Below are 22472 nucleotides of genomic sequence, written 5' to 3' on the forward strand. Positions count from 1 at the left end.
CAGTACAAGCTGTATATTCTGTCACCTAACACTAAACCTACCCATCACAGAAAACTTTTGCCATTTTTTGAATTTCAAATAAATCACTGTTTGTTTTTTAAGCCATTTGGTTCACGAGGGCAAAGGAAGTGTCCTCATGAATCATGTTTATGAAGTAATACCCATGTCATTATACACATTTGTGCCATATATAAACCATATCACAAACCATAAACCATATAACACCCACACAAATAAATAAAAATAACACTGGGCATGACTTACTTGCGGTTGCGCCAAGCTCGCTATCTATGGAAAGGCGGCTGAAGGCTGAGGATGTGGGGTTAACATCTGAAAGCGTGCGTCGGGCTAGGTTGGCAGGTAGATGGGGCTTGGGATAGTCATAGCTGTTCTCTTCCTCCTCCTCCTCCTCCTCCTCCTCACCACATGCACCAACAGGATCCCTCAGGCCATTCGAGCAGGTCAAAGGAGGCAATTCAGAGTAATCTGAACAAGGACGGACACACAGTATTTCACATGGCAGAATATACTGGCAGACTGTCTGTATGAAGATGAAGATCTTCACACATCACAGTACCTGAGTCTCTGGCCTGTTGTGGTCCAGAGGTGGTGAGGGCCTGGGCTTGGATATTGTACATGGCTTCATACATCTGTGGGCTTTCTGACTCCAAATCATTGAGCAAACTTCTAGAGAAGTAAACGCTGAGTTTTAGTACACCGACAGAGATTGTAAATGTGCTTGTGAGTCTATTCAGAGTGTCTCTTTTGGTGCTCTGCACCTCCATGGCTGGTGAATGAACTTTACCTGGGACTGAGAGAAAGTGGAGGAGGTGGTCTGGGCACAGCCTCCCCTGCAGCAGAGGGCAGCACTGGTCGAGAAGATGGAGTCATGTACTCCGACTCCTCATCGTTCTCAGAGGCGTCCTCCCCTGTCTGCGACTTAACTGCTGAGAGAGGCCTGTCAGGACAGGACGAAGAGTCAACACATACATGTGACTGCTCGCTTTTTCTAACAGGTTTATAGTGCAGGAAGTTGGGGGGCGTTCTTTTTATTGCTACAGGAACAAATGGACATGGCATGATTTGGGTTTTGTCTGCGCTATATACTGCAATATGAAAAAATACAGGAAATTTCACCAGGTGACTTAAATAGCTTGGTTTGGAAAGAATTTATATTTAAAAACAACAACTACATTTTGGTGTTTACATTCGGCTTCACTCTTTACAAGTACAAATTCCTCAGTAAACAATGCCCAACAGAATAATAAAAACATTAAAAAAAACATAATTAAAGTAAGAAATCCCCACAGCTTTTGACCCATTCAATACGACTATAAAATAATGTTTTTATAATAGAATAATACATAGCAATTACACAATTGACAATAAAATTGAGCATTTAATACAAAAATGACATTACCAGCAGCGCATTATTTTATTGAACTAAATTGCACTAAGAGATCGACTAATCGCATTAACCATATCATGATTTCGGTTTTATTTCAAGATTTGATGCAGCCCTAGCTTTTATGATGGGTTTGTGGCACCTACCTGATTGCCAAGGAATAGATGGCATTAGCCGAAGCAGACGGCTTTACTTTCGGGTTGTCGTACTCCGACCCAGAAATGGATGACACGAGACTCTGCACATTGAACACATGAATGTTTATATAAAAAATAAATCTAATTGGGCTTATGTCATGGTATAAATATGGAATGTGTCTCCTCACCAGCTGGTGGTCAAGACTGGGGGGACCATTGTTTCGTGGGCCTTCTGTTCTTGCGTCGAGCGTGGAAGGAAGTTGGAGAGGCAGTGAGTGTCTGTTAGAGAGTTCTCGCGATCCGCGAGACTCTCCGCTTGCTGGTGGCTGTGATGGCGCTTTGGGTACAGGCCGGGAGTTCCAGTCCGGCATGTTGCGGTTAGGAGGGGCAGGAGGCAGTTTGTCACGAGGAGGTTCTCCGGGTGTACTGGGGAGAGGGCGTCTTGGGAGCCGGTTGTCAGAGCCGGTAGGGTGAGGTCGGTCTGGGGGGGGAGGCGGTGGCAGGTCCCTTAGAGCCGGGGGCAGCGGTAATGGCTTGTCCTTGTGATGGGATGGGGCCTGGATTGTGAAAGATAAACTAGATATCAAAACTGCAATAGCACCTGAACATCCTGCAATGTTCTGCTACTCCATACTCTAAAATTCCCTTATGAAGTGTTTAAAAAGAATGCTTAATAGATTCCAAACTGAGGGTAAAAAAAACTTTCCGTGCAGTGCATTTACCTTGGATGTGGCTCCTGGACTAGAGGCCCCGGGAGGGTTGGTGGGTCTGAGAGGAAACAGATCCAGCCGAGGAGGTACTGGGGGAACGGCGGCCTGAGGGGCGACTGACAGCGGTGAGGGCGGCCTCTCCACCTGAAACAAGCCAAAGCATTCAGCATACATCTACACGGATTACAATCTCCAGCCATCATTTCAGAGCCGGTACAGCGATCTGTGGCTGAGGAATAGTGAAGTGTCTGCAGGAAAAGTTATTTGGGTTGGATTTGTGGGAATTCCTATATTCAACTTCAGAATAGGAACAAACACATTCAAAATACATATATTTACTGAGACAAGTGACAGCTAAATCAATTCTGTGCACTGAAAAACAGGTTAAGGTGTAGAAGGTGACATCTTTTTGCAGGTTTAGCAAAGCTGAATGGTCCATAATATCATTAAGAGAAAGTTATTCTCACTTTAGAACCAACAAGCTTGCTAATCATGAAAGGAGAATCCTCCAAACGATCATCATCATCATCGTCGTAGCTGGGCGAAGGGGCACCCTCGGCTCCAAACATGCCCCTGCAGCCTCCGTAGGAGCCTCCGCTATTGGGGTCCTTGGGATCAAAGGGGTCAACAACGATGGGCTCGGTGCCCTTAATTTCACAGCGACAGAACGGGCAACCCTGTCCTTCTGATTCCTATGAGAGAAAAGAACAGAGAATGAAGAAAACATGCACATGTGTCTAAACAGACCGATGGCTGCAGGTTCGTCAGCTTTACCTGCCAGGCTGTGAGACAGGAAGTGCACATGAGGTGGCCACAGGGCTCGATCTTCACATCCTTGTCATTCTCAGCACAGATCTTACACAGCTGGAAGGTGGAGCCCATCTCACAGTAGAGTTCATATTGCTCCTGTAGGAGATGAATGATGGGTATTAATCAAGATTCAAGATTTAGGTGGCTGACTGATAGAATGAAAACAAAAACAGACCTGTGTGACTTTGATATGGTCTTGAGGCGAGGGCTCACACAGCCCTGTGAGGTCAGGGTTCTGAGTGCGGCCATCTGGGAAAAGGTAGCTAAACAGGAATAAACAGTCTGTAAGATGCACTTAAGATCTGAGAAGTAAAGTGTGATTTAATGCTACATTACACATCTAAATGTGTGAATGGATGATCTCTGTGCTGAGTTTTAGACTGAGCCGGTGTTTTGACTTACAATCCTTCCCTAAAGCCATCGATGAGGGCCTGGAAGAGGGGTTTGTTATGAGGAATGGTCTGCAAGATGTTCCCATCAGCCGTGACATAACCGATAGCCCACTGGCCGAGCCGCGTACAGCTCAGCCTGAAGATATAGCTGTAACCAAGGGTAAAACGTGACCATTATAACAGACAATTACGACATGAGTTAAAAGAAACAGGACAATCTAACAGTGTCAGATCAAGCCATCGCTGAGAAACTGGTCTCAGTGCATTAGTGTTGGTCATATGATTGCTTTTCTTTGCAATGAGAGTGCTTGTGACATCATGGTACTTTTACAATACATCTATTGATGGGAGGTACCACGCTGTCCTTCGGTCCACTGAGAGGGGGGATTCAAGCGACTAACGGTGCATGTAACTCCTGTCACTGTTTGTGTAAGAGTCGCAGATAATGCTGCTGTGACACTGCTGACGCCACGAGCACGTTTGAATGAAAAATACTTAATGGCTGGAGCCCAAAGATGCCAAGATCATTGAGCACTGAGATTAAAGGGATGGTTCACCCATAATCTTTTATTCTGCCATCATTCCCATCTTGTTGTTCCAAACCCATGGTGTCCCGTACTTGGAATTTGTGCTCTGCATTACACTCATACTTAGGGCTGGGCGATATCTCGATATTTAAAATATAGCACTTTGTTCCTACATGAACTGCCTACCTCTTTGCACTTAAATAAAAATAAAAAAAGACTGATATTTAGCATATTTGTTTTTGCAGTAGTTTTTGGGGGGTTATTTTTCCTGTAAAGATAGAGATATATATCGTATATCGAGATATAGCAAAATATATCGAGATATATTTTTTGCTCCATTTTTCCCAGCCCTACTCACACTCACACTCACACTCACACTCACACTCACACTCACACTCACACTCACACTCACACTCACACTCACACTCACACTCACACTCACACTCACACTCACACTCACACTCACACAAAAAGTAACTTAAAAACTAAAATGTTGTTTTGCCATGTGATCCTGCTGATGTCAACACTGTGGGCAAATATTTATATATAACAAATAAAAATAAAATAACTACGAAAAAACAATGTGAAAAAAGATAATAAAATAAAAACATATTTTTGTGTCGTTTTGAAGAAAAAGGTAATACTGGTTTGGAACGACAGGAATAATTATCAAAATGACTAGATCGATTTTTATTTTTGTGTGAACTACCCCTTTAACAGTGACGTGTGCATGGATGAGGGGTGCGGACGGTGTGTGCATTACCTGCCGGGCTTGTGGATGAATTTTTGCAGACGAGCTTTAACTTCATCATAGGTAAGAAAGGCCATGTACCCCGGATGAGTCACTGCCAGGCTGTTCCAGTTTCTTAGCAGTGAAGACCATGGCTACATAAAAAAATAAAGAGAGGATACACAGTTAGTTTTTTTTCCCCTAACACTTTTAGCTTTTTTTTCCACACTGTGAATGTAGTGGCATGTAAATATCTGACAGCAAATATACGCTTACATTTTATATGCTTCTTATAGTCTAGTCTTTTTTGAGATGACCTCTAATATCAATTTAAGAGATGACCAGACGCCTGAGTCATAGAGAAACAGAGCATTTTGGGGATGGTGTGGTGAGTCACTATGTATGCCAGTGGCACCAGAAAACGAAATTAACTCAGATCGCTGTATATAAACATCACTTAATGTCAGTCCAATTAGATGCCGAGGTGAAGCCACACCTCACAACTGAGATAAAAATGTGCAGTGACACATACTGACAAATTTAAAACACACAGTCTTCCTTCCTTTGGAGAAGTTCATCCAAACCCACAGGACTGCTGCAATCAGTCACAGTTGATCAATTGCGACAAATGGTCAATATACATTCCATCAAGGGAGCAGGTGACAATATTTTAGTTTAGTGAGACAGTATTATTTCTCACTTGTCAATTTTAAAGGACTTCAGTCAACACTGGCACTTCCTCTGACTGACAAACATTTCTAAGAAAATAGACATGTTCCTTTTTTTTTTAATTGAGTGCCCTGAAACCGATCGTCAGCTTTCTCACGGCTTACGCATGCAAATTTCTCTGTCTAAAGATGTCAGAGCAAAAACTCACTTTCTGATCTATAAAAATGGGACCAGTGTTCATTTTCTCTTTGAAAGTAATTTTATCAGCTCCACTGAGAATCACAGAGCTCTAATTGAAAGTTTGGGACACAGACGGACTGTAGTCTACACTTGTGCGTGATGCAGTATGCATTCAGTCGACGTATACCGCATTTAGGTTTCGGTATCGCATTTAGGACAACTGATTGTTGTCTCCAGGATATTCCAACAGAGTCTGTGACAGTTTCTGTATCATCACGTTTCTGTGGAAAAGTGGTCTCGGACACCTCAGCGGGCTGCATTCACACATTTTCTAAATGCTTTGTGCATCACCTAAAACCCACAAACACTTATGTCAAACAAGTAGGTTCAGAGCAAATATGGGTCAACCTATCCACATAGGGACCGACAACTTTCCCCCTCTCAGATTACATATTATCATTATTAAAGATCTTCAGTATTTACTACCATAACCCGAGATGCCTAATCATGCTTGTGTACGCTGAGCAAACACATTAAACAAAACCGGTTTTCATACTGAGGTATCCGTCTCACAAAGGTCCACTCAGGCCCTGTTTACACCTGGTATTAAGATGGGTTTTGGTCGATCGGATCACAAATAGAAAAGGGAGACATACCCGTTTACATCTGGTGTTTCGAAGCGTATCTTTTGTCCACTTTCAACCACTTCTGTCCTGATTTCTTTGATGGGAGGGTCTATGGGCCAGTAAATGTATGTGTTTTTTCATATCTTTCAATCTAATAGACAAATTAAGCTCGTGCAATTTACATATAAACGTGCCTGGAGACGTCTGCTCTGACAGCCGCAAATGCTCGGTACGTTTTTCGTCTTCAAACCAAACCTGAGTCTCCAGCCGACATAGTTAAAATCTCGTCTGGCAAGCGTCCTTCCCATAATGTTTTGCGTTAGGTCAGTAGACGGAGATTAGGGGGTCTTTTGTGGCAGTTTGAACACATTCGCATTTATACTACGAAAGCAATCCGGTCGAATGCGTTTTCAACTACCTCTTAAAGTAGTCGAAAGTGGACAAGCTCAAAACGTTCGACCCCGTTTACACCTGCATGTAGCGTCGTCCACTTGTGATCCAATCGCCCAAAACGCATCTTAATATTAGGTGTAAACAGGGCCTCAGTCAAAAGGCTGTCGAATTGAAGGAATAAAAAAGCCTGTGACTGGCTGTCCTGGAGGGTGGGTTCATTCAGATGCTGATGAGAAGCGTGACCTTGCAACGTGGAGCTTCGTCAAAGAGCTTTGCGGGCTCTCTGTAAACAGCCAGTCTATTTCTGGCTGCTGGGCTGGTTGAATGAAGCAGAGGTACGGTGCAGCACAAGCGCTGTACGCTGCATCTGAAACGGGCACAGGACCAGCCATGCCACAGCCGTTTTAAGCTCTCTAACAGACCAACATACCGACTTGAATTATGATGTGCTGTCAATGTTAGCTCGGTTATTGAATGTTTCAAAAAGCCCATATTCGATTATAGCTGCATCAGCCATAAAAATTATCTTGACTCCCCCTTTTTCCTCAAATTAGCTCTGAAGTGAAGTAAGGGAGGCTAATTAAAGGATAGATGTGATTATGCCCTGTTGAGGAGAGAGAGGATAAGAAAGCCCTGGACCGCTGTGATGTCTGTGCTGGAGCACTCTGAATAATGAGCTCATTACACAGACAGCACTGTGCTGCCAAGCAGCCGTCAGATGATGCATTCAACAGCTGCTATATTATAGATTCCTATTATAATCACAACAGTCAACTGTTCCATGGAAAAATCAACAAGATTTGTACATTTTCTGAAGACAATGTAAAGACAAAGGCAACATTCGTCATCAGGATGCTGCGGATGGTGCCAGTGCATTGAAATGCATTTGTTTCGGTACACTAACATTCAAAGTTTGGGGTCAGTAAGATTTTTTTTTTTAAAGAAATGAATCCTTTATTTAACAAGAATGCATTAATTTACAAATTTCACTTTTGATAATTTTTATGTTATAAAATATTTCAAATAAAGGCTTTGTTGAGAATGCTGGAAAAACCCTGTTTGTAACATTGATAATAAGAATACTTCTTTTTTTTTTTCAAATCAGCATATTAGAATGATTTCTGAAGGATCATGTGACACTGAAGACTAATGGCTGCTGAAAATTCAGCTTTTCTATCGTAGGAATAAATCACATTTTAAATGCATATTTGAATAGAAAACCGCAATATTGCTGTTTTTCCTGTATTTCACTCAAACACATGCAAAATAGAATTTTTTTAAAAATCTTACAGACCCCAGACTTTTGAATGGTAGTTTATACATAGATGTCAATCTTGCGTATCATCTGTCAACCCATATAGTTGAATATTTGAACAAACCCCAACCCCAAGTATGAGAAATAGTAATCGTGATTTTGCCCAAGCAAGCACCACTAATTATGTGGTGCCAGTAAAAAAAGTATCAAATCAAGTAAAAGGCCAGAAAGACCTCAAACATCTCTGTTCTGCATTGTTGCTCTCGTTGGGTATATAATTAGAGCAAAAACCCCCACAGAGGTTAGCAGAAGTTGTCATTAAAATAGGTCAAACAGATCTCTCTTCTAAAGCTGAGGCACTTTCAAATTGTCTTTCGCCCCTACTCTCAGGAAATTGTGTGCTCGAATGAGTGCAGACAAGCCTGTTTGAGCTACAAAAGGCGATAAGAGGCCTCCAATCAGGCTGGCTTTCAGCCATGAGAACTGAAGCTTCAGCACTGACACGCACACTCAAACAGTGCCTCCATACCCACAGCACACGGCCACAACAATAGTCATTGTCAAACCTTCCTCTACACACAGCTCAAGGACAATGGAGCTAGTTTGTGCTTGGAGGAAGTGATGAAGTGATTGAACGGCGCACCTGGAAAAGCCTGGTGAAGATGTCAAACTCAAAGACGGAGATGTAGTCGTTGCAGGTGAGGTCAATGGTGGATTTAAGCGCCATGGCCTCCAGGCCCGAGCTGATGGGGTGAAACTCATGCAGGGCCTGCCGGAACACTTTCCAAGGCACGATGGTCCTGAAATTCAAAGAAATTTAGGTTATGTTACCAGACAACAGTTTTGCTTTCCCAAAGATTGTCAAAGTCCATCTTCCTTTGTTTTTTTCATGGAACATGGCGTGTTAATATGTTACGAGAACAAAGAGCACATTAAGCTTCTCACTTGTCCCCGAAGGATCTTCTCCAGAACTCTGCGGCGTCCGCTTTGGTGATTCTGAAGTTATCCCCTTGAAACAGGCCGTTGGGAAAGATGGCTTTGAGCTCTGCGAGCATGTGACTGAATATCAGCGACAATTTCGTCAGGTTCCGTCTGAAAAAGAGGAAAGAGAACAGTTATTTTCACTGAGAGGTTTGATAATTGATCATCCAAAAAAAACACAAACAAAAAAAAACAGCCTTAGTAATTTAATAATGATTATCTAGGCGGGTCACGATATTTGATCAAACATGGCAAATCTTAACAGGAAATTACTGGATCTTATCAAGAGCAATAATAGAGGTAATTTCCCCCAAATCAGCACAGAAACATGTAAACGTCAGCAGATTCTGGAGTCTGGCCTGGTGATTGGGTGTTTCTGTGGCCCGCAGGCATAGTGAGGGAGTATCAGGGACTGAGGTGGACGCTCTGAATGCCTGCTGCATTTTTCTGATTCCACCGACTCTGGGCACATAAGCCCAAGACAGGCATGCGAGAGCAGGGAGGGTCGCGCTACACGGCAGGGGGAGGAAGTGGAAAGAAAGCCATGATTTACAGGGCAGCACAGTGGGGGATTGTACAAGCTCTCCAGCCTAAGGAATTGACATGCACAAGAGAGAGTCTGAGTGTGGCAGTGCCGCAGCTGCCTCCAAAAACTCAATCTTTACTTGGACTATGAGAAAAAAGAGAGCAAGACCGAGTGAGAAAAAAAAGGGGTGTTACAAAAGTGTGTAAACCACAAGAAATGACAGTGTGTGCAAGCAATGCTTTTTTGAGAACCATTATTATTATTAATAAAAAATTAAAAAATCATTTATGCATACAAATAGCCTATGCATGCATTTTTGCTACATGGTAAACTAACACAAGTGGTTACACTTTATTTAAGGGTCACGTACATTCACTTACTACTGAGAAGGGTTGCAGGATATACTGGTACTATGGTAGTATCGTGATACTAAAACTTCTAAATACTGGCGATACCATTGTATTTTTTAAACTGTAGTATCATTCAATACAGTAGTACCGTAAGGAATGTTGTATATGCAGCAGGTACTCTATTATAATAAATAAATAAATAGCAGCTCAAGCATCACTTAACATCATAATACTGTTATAAATGTATTCTCACATTTTTTCCGTTGCTCATTTGACCACTTTCGGAACAGGAGTAAGTAATAGTTTCTAGAAACATCTTTGCGAAGACGATTTAGACAAATTTAATTCCATTCATCAACATAGCGGCTTTGCACTCGGTTCTTATCAATCATAATAATGTGATGAATTGTTTATAATGATTTCATTTGATTGGTAACAATAGACAGTTATCCATTCTAATAAATGAAGTATTGTGAGGAAAATCTGGTCTGTTTTCTGGTCTGGTCTCATTTACATCTATGCATTCATGAACGTTTGGTTCATTTTGTAGATTTCAATCATAGATTAACACAATACTGCATGGTATCATGATATTTCAGCTTGTATAGTATCGCAAGACATTTTTATGGTATCATGACAACCCTAAAACTGAGTATTATTAATTAACTACATGTACTTATTATGGAGTCACGGTTAAGGTTTGGTTTATTGTTAGATACTTGTAATTATACATAATTTACTGTTATTACTATAGTAAGTACAAGTAGTAACATGTCTAGGTCACCTTAAAATAGTGAAGTACATGCCATGCAACATTTTGAAATCCCACTGTCCTCAGCCTGGGTTTACATACTCCTTTTTCTATGGCTCTGGGAACAGTTGTTGTTTGTGGCAAAAGGGTGCCAATGTTCCCTCTGGTTAAGCCAGCTGTGCCATGCTTACTCACTCCACGAGGAGGACATATAAGAGAAGTTAAGCAATGGCATTTGTGTGGTGAGGCTGCAGGCCTTTGGTGTTATAAAGACCGGCACTTTCAACCAAAATGTTTGCGAACGTGCATCTTTGAAACCATGAGGGAGAGGAAAGGCTTTCGTTAAGAGATTCAAACTACCGGTAACTAGGACACAGATGCACAGAAAGACAAAGCTCATGCAGCAGGACCCACTCAATCACTCACTAAAGCTGTCGTATTGAGGACTGTGTTTGTGAGCAGCACTCAGTCAGAGGCGTCACTCTTCAGAACAATAAATAAAATGCTCCCAATCAATCACAACGAATGACATTTCTAATGCCTAATGATGTATTTGAACAGGCTAATTCATATTAGAAAGATGAGACCAATACATAATATCTGTGTTACAATAATTCAAATTACCACAGAAGTACTGGTATAAAAGTTTACAGGTCGAATTTAAACATTGATGTCTACGGTAGCTATCTTTAGCGCGCAACTTGACGCTTCAATTAACGACTGTATCAATTACATCGTTACACCAGCAGGTGGCGACAACAGTGACTTAAAATGTATGCATCATTAAGTCATTCATTCAAGAGATTCGTTTAAAACAGCAGATTCATCCAGAAATGAAACGAGTCTGAGCGAGTCATCGAATCATTCATTTAAATAGATTAAAAAACACTTTTTTAAATTAATTAAATGTTTTAAATAGACTGAAACAATTAACATTTTGCCAGAATCTGTAGTAAAATGACATGTTATTTTGTTTAGCTGTCAGTTCAGAATCGTGGGAGAATCGTGATCTCTATTTTAAAACAAAAAACGTGATTCTCAATTTTGGCACAGGGATAGTGCCGGACAGAGCGCTTCATTATTGCGGTTTCATGATTGCCTGCTCCTCCTCCTCCCCAATCTCTCGGTTGGCCGGCCTCTCCTTGCTGTTGCTGTAGGCCAAGCCCTGCCTAGATACTGTGCTTTTGTCAGCTTTCCTCCTCTTTTGGCCTGAACTTTGACCTGCAGCTGGCTGCTCCCTTCCCGTTTCCTGTTTTCCGTGATAAAACAGCCAAGCCAACTGGAGAAAGCGAGAGCGGTCCGCTCATGCCCACGGCTGATTATCAAAGAGTCTACAGTTCAGAAGTCACACCTACAGTCTCTCTTTGGCACATGCCTTCATTTGTCCACACACAGAAAAACCCCAGAGCCAGTTTGCACTAAATTACATGATTTAAATTGCTCAATGCACATTTTAACAGCCAACTTCACTAAAACATTTACCCAAATAACAAGACTTGTGAGTGTCTAAAGAAGGGACTTTCTCTGCAACTGGACACTATTTAGGTCTTAACATGTTCATGAAAATACTCATGGATTCTGTGTTTTCTAGTCAACGCAACCACCCCAAGACAAATTTAACTGTCCAGAACTGCCTTCACACCGGATCTCTGTCAGGAAGTGGTGGTGACAGAAGTCATACACTCAAGCAAACACACACACCCCTTTACATAAAATACACGAACACGGTGCCCAGTGAGATTCAATGCACTTTTTTGTTTAATGATCTGACAGCATCTATTCTTATCCACTGTGTCAGGTGATTTATTGAGAAGTTGTCCTCCGACGTGTAGTCTCTTCTGAAAATGCAAATAAACTAACTAACCAGTAACCATATAATCATGCATAGCGGAGATAGCAAAATAAATAGGCTTAAAAAGGCCACATCTGTCGCTTGGCAGAAGCTAGTCAAATGAAGCAGAAGCCAACATGGACAGGTTGTGTGACATGTCATCATCCCCAAAAACCAAAACCATAGTAAATTATGTAAAGAGAAATCTCATTTAGATTTAGCTATTTAGCCTATTTTATGTTTATAATATCAATTTATGTAAATAATTGTTTATGTTTATGGATCTGTAAACAGTAATATTGTGAAAAAAATAATAATTTAAAGCTGTAGTCCGTAACTTTTGGTGCTCTAGCCTAGCGATTAATAAACAGAACTGGATGTGTCTTGCGGAAGAACATTATAGCCAGAGCTACTTCTCTGTGCTTATGTCTATGACGAGTCACGCAGGTACTGGGCTATTCTACTTGAATATATTTTAAAAGGTAATTTATTCCTGCCGCAGGAAAGCAGAATTTTCAGCATCATTACTCCATCACATTACTCAGAAATAATTATAATATGCTAATTTGATGCATTTCATATTAATAGTTGTGCTGCTTAATCTTTTTGTATAAGCGTGTGATACATTTTTTCATGAGATATTTTGAAGAATGTCTCTGTTGGGGGTAAAACTGGTTTGGAATAATATGAGGGTGAAAATTAACACCACAACTGTCATTTTCAGGTGAACGATCACTTTAAAGAGCAGTGTTTAAGAGGAAGAACTAAAGAACAGACTGAATGCCAGCTCAACATAACCCTTGACTAGGAAACAGGAGAACTGTGACTTTGAAAGCGAAAGAGATGGGAAAGCATGTCTGTTGTGTGCTACGTCTGGAGTGTATAATATAAGTGCAGAGTAATATAGCAAGAGTATGAGAGCTGCATTATCCGTTAGTGTTCAGTAGGCCATAAATAAATACAACGTCCCACTGCTTGAGTGCGTCTCTCGACCGTGCTTAGCCGGGCTCGGCTTGGCTCTGTGTGGAGCGAGATGCAGGACGTAGTAACTCGAGCTGCAATACAATCCTCGGACGTGTTAACAGTGTTTCCATCCGAAGCGCTCCCTGTGTGAACAAACTCATGAAAAACTGACAAAACAATCCTTTTGACGGAAGTTCGGACACGTTTAACGATTTATACACAAAACCGAATCATTGGCGGCTCAGCTCCATTAGTTTTAGGGTTGCTTGGTGATTCCTGCAATCTCTTGAGAACAATAGAACTCGCTAGACAATGAACGATAACAGTTTCTCGATTGCTAACACACTGTAACTATTAAGCCTTATTAACCATTAATTAAGTTCTTAATACAATGACACACTTCCTAAAACTATTTCATCTGGTTTTACACACAATGCAATTTTCTCTATGTTTTCTGAAAAACTTTACACAAAAATACCCTATTTTTTTACCCTAAGTTTAACCATGTTCTCATTCATAGACACAAGTGTGGAATATAATTAACTAATAAAGTGAACAAAAGAATGAACCATTTTTAGATTTTGCTCAAAGTAATAAACTACTAAAAACAAACAACGTACATAATATATAATCAAATCGCTCATTATGAGCACAAAACAAAGTTAACTAGTAGTTTAAACATTTTTTGTTTTGGTCTTCCTTCGCCATCTCTAAATCATTTTCCACATTATAACATTGTTTATTATGAAATGCCTTATAATATGTCTAATAATAATGCTATGGGGAGAAAAAAACAAACATCTAAAGGCACCAAGGGTTAACTTGCCACAAACCTGGTTTAGTTAAATGTCAGAGATCAAAATAATTGTATTTGCTGTATTTTCGTTTTCTACAGTGTTTTAGAAAAAAAACACACCTATTTTTCCATCTCACAGTGTTTCTGCTATGTTGTTAAAACAACCGCGTCACCTACAGCCCTTAATGTTGCGCTTTACGTCTTGAGAGAGAGAAGCAACGAGCACGAAGCAGAAAGGGTTTGAATGAAGCGCGATTAGCTCCAGATAAAAATAGAGGATGTAGCACCGAAAGATCGTTACCATAAATGACCCTGAGCACTTGTGGTGTGAACCGCTCTGTTGTTTTGACGAGCTGATCACTTTAAACTGTAGAAACAGTAAAATGGCACAAAATATGTCAAGTAGTCCAGATAAAACCAAGCCGGGGTCCAGAACTGGACCGCGGTGCATCATTTGAATGTAACTGATCTAAAAAAATATATATTTTTCACTGCGTACACAAGAGTATAACTATGGTGCAAACCACTACTTTAGATAAGATAACTTTCACTGTAGCACATTCTCCTCAAACTCGTAACTGTCAAACTGATTTGTAGCCAAGTACTACTTGTATTTTTGAAGAACCGTGAGGCAACATAAGGGGATTGCCTAAGGGGGTTGTCTTTTGTCAGATAACCAAGGAACTGCTATAGTACTGTAAATATAGTCATTGTCAATAATGCAATGCATTTCAGCTAAGGGGACTGAGGATTTATTTAGGCTATTTACCGTATTTTCCAGACTATAAGTTACTCCGGAGTATAAGTCGCATCAGTCAAAAACTGCGTCATGATTGGTATGACGCAAAACTGCGTCATGAAGAGAAATTTATTTCACAAAATCCAAGACCAAGAACAGACATTTAATCTGGAAAGGCAAGTTATTCAACTACACAATAGCACACAGAACAACAGGCTGAATAGGTGTCCGGCATGTTAACGTAACACATTAACAGTTATTCAGCTACACAATAGCATAAAGAACATAATTGGTACTCTGGGAGGCTGAATAGTCCAACAAGTTACCGGTAAGCAAGTTCACCAAGCTCCCGCGATCTCATTCCACAACACTAAATCCACTGGACTCTTCCTCGGTGTCGCTTCTGAACAACTCCGCCAACTAGAGCGCCCTCTCGCGGCTGTAGACGGTAATGTTTTCTCTTAGTTCATTTCAGTCAGTATTAATTAATTTAGCTATACAAGTCGCACCAGCAGGACCAGCCAAACTATGAAAAAAAAGTGTGACTTATAGTCCGGAAAATACGGTATTACTGTTGTAACTGACCGTATATTGTATTGCCTACCTAGTTCAATCAGTTCTTTGGAATTTTAACTTTCTACTCTAATGAAAATAAACTTTTCTTAAAGCTCATTGCTGTATTTTATCTAGACCCTTTGGTTTTTTTAACACTGTAACCGACCGTGCGTTCACACCGGCGGCAAGCTCCGGTGAGGGCGGCGCGTCTTGGACAGTGAGAGTGGCGAGGAAAAGTGTAAGTCAGATCAATTTTATGGTAATGAACTATGACGCGGTTCGGCGGCAACCAATCGGAATGTAGAAGTGCTCCATTTGAGAGGATTCCAGGGAACGCAGTCCTGTAAACTTTGGATCCGACCACATTAATTCATGATCATTTGAATTTGATAAGGCGGCGTGCAACACTATTTATAGGCAAGGTTTTCACGCTAGAACGCTTGTTTTCCAGCGGGAATGCATATTAGAATAGCACTTATTAAACATGAACACAAAAGCCACACCACACAAATGACTTTAAATTAGTTTATTTAGTTAGCAACCATGTCGCTATAATTGTTAAAGGGGGGGTAAAATACTTAGTTTCAGTCAATCTCATGTTAATCTTGAGTACCTATAGAGTAATAGTGCGCCCTTCATATCTCCAAAAAGTCTTTAGTTTCATCATATTTATAAAATAAAAATACAGCTTTCCGATTCTATCCGGAAAAAGCCGAGGTCCTTGATTCTGGGCGTGGGCGGAGCTATAGAGTCAAGCGGGAGCGCGTGATACCGTTGTACTTACATGAATGGGGTGTTTTATCACTGGGAATGCGCCAGGTTTTAATTGCAACCGGTTTGCAAATCCAGCGACGGCCTGGGCCTTGTTAATAAAACATTCGTCACTGAAATGACCAGAACACAAAACCGCACTTGCCACACTCCTTTGCTGTCCCGGAAATACAAACTGCATCCACTGTTCCAGTAACACTGGGTTCTTTGGGAAGCTGAACAAGGTAAACTTTCCCTCACATCCCAAAACACACTTTTTTGGAGACATTCTTGACATCAACCATTCCTAGCGCTGCTGCTGATGATTTCCGGTAGTAGCGCGTCATGAGCGCGGTCTTTCTCTCCTCTGGTCGACGTGTGCGTGAACGCGCTTTTCCGAGAGCAATGCTCATATAAGGAGTTCCACTCTGGTCTACGTCATTAGATCTACGATAGAAAAAAACCAGCCGAAACGTGTTGCAACCCGGAAGTATGATTTTCAGCACAGAAATTCTCTGTTATTCGTTCAAAATAACTTTTCAAACTTTGGCCATTATTAGCATGAGAATCCATCTCTTTAACACTGTAAAGAACTCTTAATACATGAAACACCATTGTACCCCCCCTTTAAGTTCTTTCCACAGCTCAATTTTCTGCAAAAACGAACGATCGACATGCTTGTTTGCTTTTGCTTTGTATGTTGTTAGTATGACAAAAAGGTTTAAAAATGTCAGTGATTGAGTCCCCAATTAAATCAAAGTAGGCAGGTTAACTGTTTACAGAAGCAGAGCATAAACTCAAGTGCAAAGCATCAGTTTAAAGATGTAAATAGCTAAACATTTTACACAATCAACTGTTTTATGATAGAAATGTTAAACAACTGACAGTAACATCCAGTGATGCAAACTACTGGTCTTTCACAAATACGGCCATTTTTAATCGAAAATGTACATGATTCATGTAATTCCTAACTGAGTGTGATGAGACAAATGTTTTTGACATTAGGCATACAAATAAAAGTACTTGTGCATATTTTAATGCAAATTAATGCAAATATTAATTACGAAGAGTTCAAAATGATTTCTCAAATAGAATTAGACCTAAAATTTCCTTCACAATTCCATTTCTTTATGCTTTCTAAAAAATAAAATTAAAATCAGCAAATCAGTTCGAGCGAACACAGACAACGTGATTTATATTCATTAACCTAGCAGCTCATTAGACCTCAGTATGTTTTATTTTATTATTAGTAGTAGTATTTTATCAGTATTATTGTTAGCTTTTTTTTTTTTTTACAGAAACACTGAATAACCAATGTCTTAAAGTAATAGCTCACCCAAAAATTAAAATTATGGCATCATTTGTGTCATCATCAACTGTTTGGTTCCCTCCCAACATTCTTCAAAATATCTTGTGTTCATCAGAAGAAATACACTCATACAGGTTTGGAACAACTTGAGGGCGAGTACATTTTTGGGTGAACTATCCCTTTAAGCACCACCAGCTCTAAGTTTTGTTAAATTGACAAATATGCACTCATATACTTTCATTCATACACTGTTACACCACGTTTTACTTCTATTAAGTTCTATTGCCAAGGTGTGCGTAGGCTTGTAAGTGTTTTGAACTAATTGCACAGATGTTCTCTAGGCAGTGAAGTATTGGGTTTGTGTGTCATCTGAGGCCAAAGTTTGATTTTGACAGAAGAAATTATGTTTTTGACTGAAATATTTGAGTTTGATGTGCAACTATGAGGTGTAGTTACAATACTATGTTTATAGTTGAGAAAATGGTGAATTGTTTCATGAATAGTGTGTTAGCAGTTGAGAAAAACTAATACAAATAAAGCTCAATTGACACCCCACAGATGCGAGTCAGGCACTGCACTTTCTGCATGACAAAGACTTTGACCAAGGACTTTTACTATCAAACATATCTGCTTCTACAAAACTGCTTGTTGGACCATCATTTGATAGTGTTGTTTGATGGCACTTTTATTTGATAAGAGTAGGAATTTTTTTAATTAATAGTGCTAAACCACAAAACATGGGTTAACAGATCATTGGCTAAAAATGAATTTTGTTTGCATTTTAGGCCTGTGAAAAAAAGAGAGAAAGCAAGCGACAAAATAGGAGATAATATATGCCAGTTGAATCGCAATGTGCAGTTTATGTGACAACTGTCTATAAGACTGTCTATAAGGATTATGCCAAACTTAAATTGTGGCATGCACAATATGAAAAACTGAGAAAGGATTGTTTACCAACAACTTATTGCATCGTAAAGACTGCTGCAGACACGCATGCGTTTCGAGCGTTTACAATCTTGAAGCTGAATTTCTTGAATACACTGAAGTCTATTTTTAGCATTTATATGCAGGCAAAAATGTTCACAAACAAACAACAACAAAACATGGCATAACAAACAGAACAAAACTAGTAAACTGTAGTTACTGCAGTAAACGTTCATTTTCTTCCATGAATGGGCGGTCCTCTCCCTGCTGACTACATCTAGGCTATGTAGTCTGAAATGTGGACCAGTACAGAGGAAACATCTAATTTACACTCTCCAAGTTCAGAACAACTCACAGAAAGAATGAATGTACATGTAAAAGGATGTTAAGACTTAACTCATCTTATGACAGAGCTGTGACTACAACAAAATGGAAATTGGACGCAATAAACTCCACCAAGCTGACAAATTTCTGTTACACCACACAACTGTATAATGCCTTACCGTAAACAACCTGGCAGATGCACATGCATCTGACTTCACCTATCTGCTGTTGTTCATTTCCCTGTTGCTAAAATTGGTCCTTTCATACAAACCTACAACATGCAGATAAGATGAAAAGATAACCAAATAAACCAGAGAGGGAAACATGAGTACGGAAAGTCAAGCATGGTCCAAATATAGCGATCTGAACAATAGAGTATGGACGCATAATCACAATTAGATAATAAACTACGATAATTCAGGATGCAACATCTGTCAGAAAGTCTATTCAGAATTAGTTTGCTTAATTGACAACAGCTGTATGACACACTAATCCCAGGCTACCTAAATTGAGAGCACATGCAATTTCAGAGATGGATATCAGGGCACTATGCAATACGTATTTCTTCATAAGGAAACCCTACTATAGAAGATAAATATTTGGTAGAAGATTCAACAGCATGCGGAAACCGTCAACTGTGTGAAAATACAGTGAGCCACAAATTATTCACTGTAATCTCACAGACCGCTCCAGTATACCAGAGCATCCGCATAAAACATCAGTACATCAGTTAGACTGGGAACTCTGGAACCAAATGCTGCCAATGCTAGGACAGACATTCAGCAGAGTGTCTAGCAGCACTGAGACGATAGTCGAATCTCTACCGGTTGACCAATTTCTACCAGTTTACTGTCTACCGGTATAAATCGCACACCCCTACTACCCTTTTAAACCTAAAAAGAGGTATAAAGGTTGCTAACCTTTACTATTGCTCAGCTAAATTTAGCGTCCAATTTAAAAGGAATCTGCATGTTCAGGAGTTTTTCATAAATTTAACATGTACACTTATTTTTATTGAACCTTACAATTTATTGAGTGATTTTCTCTTCATCTTTTGTTGTTTGATTAACTGTCGATTATTGTTGATTGAGACAGCAACAGGTGTTTAAGGCTGCTGTCACTTTGAGACCTAATGCACGGATCCAAAAACTGTAAACGTTTCATACTTTTAAAATGTGTTTTATATTTAATTTTGTTATAAATATACATGTAGTGAAGATAAATTATGCATGCGTTGCCTGAAACACGTGATATTTTTTAAAAATGAAAACAGAGGCTTAGATCATATACATCATATTTTGTTTTATTGTTAATTTACAGTGAAGATGAGGTGAATGACGCCAAGTACACTGCTGTTCCATTTGCAGAATTACTGTACTTTCGACCTCCAGAGTTCTTACTCCGGAGTCGAACTTGTTATGTCCGAACTACCAAGGATGCAAGTCCGATCTTTGGGTACTCGGTACTTTCGAAACACCTTCTGTTTGTGTGCGTGTACAGAAAACATTGAATTGAGTTCTCTTTCGCATCTTCTTGTGCTTGAATCTGAATGGTTGAAAATTGCTTGAATGATTAAATTGGCAAGACTTTAAAACGTGCAAATGATCAACTTTCGTGACGACGCAGTACTGACCCAATCAGGCAAGTTACAATTCCGTCAACTGTCCTTCATGCTGGCACTGGGCCATCGGGGCAGTCCTTATTGTTGAGCCATGAATAGACCTTTTTCTGCCAGTGGAATTTTGCTGAAATATTGCTAATGTGAACATACCTTAAGGCAGCACTAGGGTTGCAAGGAATACTAAAAAGTGTGCAATATCAATTTCAGGATTGATCAAATCGTCCAGCTATTCAGTTTGGTAGGCAAGCGAGAGTAAAGTGACGCATGAAAGCAAAATTAAACAATGAAGGGTTCAAAAATGCATCAATGCACAACATCAGTCATTTATTTTAATAATGGATTATAGTAATTACAATCATATCCAATATGTTGCAGAGGCTGTCCTAGATTATATACATGCCTTCAAGAAAATCACTGTATCATTATTCATATTCGGTAATTTGAGCAAAACAAGTTAATTGCTGTCATTTTCAGGCTTCACTATGATGTAAATACTTTCAAGAATATTTGGAAAATTCATCTGGAAACAAAATTGGAAAAATGCCAAGCCGTTCATGGTGAAGAACATTTGTGAAAGTTTTATACGCAACTAATAGATAGCCTTCTTGTTAATTGTATGACCCTGATTGAATTAAAGGTCTTCTCTGCCAGTACAAGATGTCAAGTATGCATCTAAATTATTCAATTATTGCTAAATGGTTTTTCATGTTTCGGTTTTATGATATGCAAACCCACTGCATATTTTCACCAGTCTGCCAACTGTCGATTTACTTCAAGGTATCAATTCAGGACCAATATATCAAGGTTCCAGGGGCTGAAGCCAAAATTTTGCTCTACCTCTAGTGCAGCCAATGCTAGGCTGACAGTCTTCAGTACTACTAACAACCAATCTGTGCTGAAAATGAGCCTATTAAGCTTGAATTGTCACTGACAGTCAGTGTAAGTAGTAGCAGGCTTTAGCTAGCCTCAGTAGTGCATGCTGATGGGGGCTTAGGAGAAACAGGAAGGGGAAGTGAATGCGTTAACAGGAAGAGCAGTGTCTGCATGGTGCAGAGCATGAGTTATGTGTCAGAGTTAATCATTAAACTCTTCTCACTCAATACGAACACTTCGCCCCCTCAGACACTCTAAGTAAAGCTTCAGTTTGTGTAATGAGACAAAAAAAAGCTTTAGCTAAGATTTGAGAATTTGCCACCAAAGCGGCTCAAAAAGAGCCCTCGTCATACAAAAAGATTTCGTATGAAAGCTCTTAAGGTAAATGTTTAGATTGACAATTATTTTTTAGTTTCAGAGAAGTAAAATAGTATGAAAAGCTGGCTCGATGACTGGCTTTTGATATGAGAAGCCCTGGTACAACAGGAAGTGCGATTATAAGAATGATGGAAATTAGGTATGGACATAAATAAGATGTTTACAATCAACTAAACAAGCTGCGTTTCCTGAGGGGAAATGTCTGGGACTTACGAGAACGTATAGAACTTTTAAATCATATTGTAGGGTCACTTTAGATCAAACTATAAGCCAAATATATAACATCACATTGGGTTCAATGGCTTAGCTAGGCCGTTAAACAATTCTCATTTATGAAAATCGGAAGACTAGGCTATATGCTATGTGAATGAAATAACAGTCTTCAGGGATTTTAGGCAACTTACAAACAAGACAGAGGCAGAGGAATATCAGGATGAATTACAAATGATATGTGGGTTTAACGAAGACTGCATCTGGAAACTCTAAAACTGAACTGTTAGTGGCAAGGTCTGGGCCTCAGTTAAGCTCTTCCTCTTGTGACTGGTCCTATTTGCATTACACATTCCTCATCTGTCCGTCCGTCCGTCCATCCATCCACACACACACACACACACACACGAGTCAAGCGTTTCCAGGAGAAGCAGAAGAACCACAGGCCTGATACGATCTCAGTCCACTGGCTGATCCGTGAGCGCTTGCATACTCCACTTCATTTGCATCTTTGATATATACGACTTGGGCTTCAGCTTAACTCAACGTAACCTCTACTCAAATTTTTCAAGAAACCGGTTTCACATGATTCAAGGACTGACAAACCATGTTTCACTGCTTCTGCTTTTGCCTCCCACACCAAACTAAGTTGCAGAGCATTCCAAAAAACATGAACTAGCTCAGGAAACGTCTGCACAGCTGTGGCCTGAGATCTCTGATGACTGCTTTCACACCTAACCCAACGCCTTCGTCAAAT

General features: G+C 40.0%; 1 protein-coding gene across 3 annotated transcripts in view; it reads right to left on the reverse strand.

Moving 5' to 3' along the window:
* The window catches only part of cbl (Cbl proto-oncogene, E3 ubiquitin protein ligase), a 32320-nt gene that overhangs the window by 3685 nt on the left and 6163 nt on the right, over positions 1-22472 (reverse strand). For all 3 annotated transcript variants that reach the window (XR_013797123.1, XR_013797124.1, XM_079609303.1), the window contains exons 3-15: positions 8780-8926; positions 8478-8634; positions 4745-4866; positions 3465-3602; positions 3238-3325; positions 3027-3158; positions 2720-2944; positions 2265-2396; positions 1731-2099; positions 1552-1643; positions 806-958; positions 578-687; positions 265-486 (exon numbers count right to left, since the gene is read on the reverse strand). Coding sequence is in view for 1 of the 3 variants with exons in the window: in XM_079609303.1 (XP_079465429.1) it covers positions 265-486; positions 578-687; positions 806-958; positions 1552-1643; positions 1731-2099; positions 2265-2396; positions 2720-2944; positions 3027-3158; positions 3238-3325; positions 3465-3602; positions 4745-4866; positions 8478-8634; positions 8780-8926 (2087 nt within the window). In the remaining 2 variants the exon portion in view is untranslated. The remainder of the gene's footprint in view (positions 1-264; positions 487-577; positions 688-805; positions 959-1551; positions 1644-1730; positions 2100-2264; positions 2397-2719; positions 2945-3026; positions 3159-3237; positions 3326-3464; positions 3603-4744; positions 4867-8477; positions 8635-8779; positions 8927-22472) is intronic.

This window comes from Phoxinus phoxinus (assembly GCF_949152265.1).
Source record: "Phoxinus phoxinus genome assembly, chromosome: 4".
Lineage (NCBI taxonomy): Eukaryota > Metazoa > Chordata > Actinopteri > Cypriniformes > Leuciscidae > Phoxinus > Phoxinus phoxinus.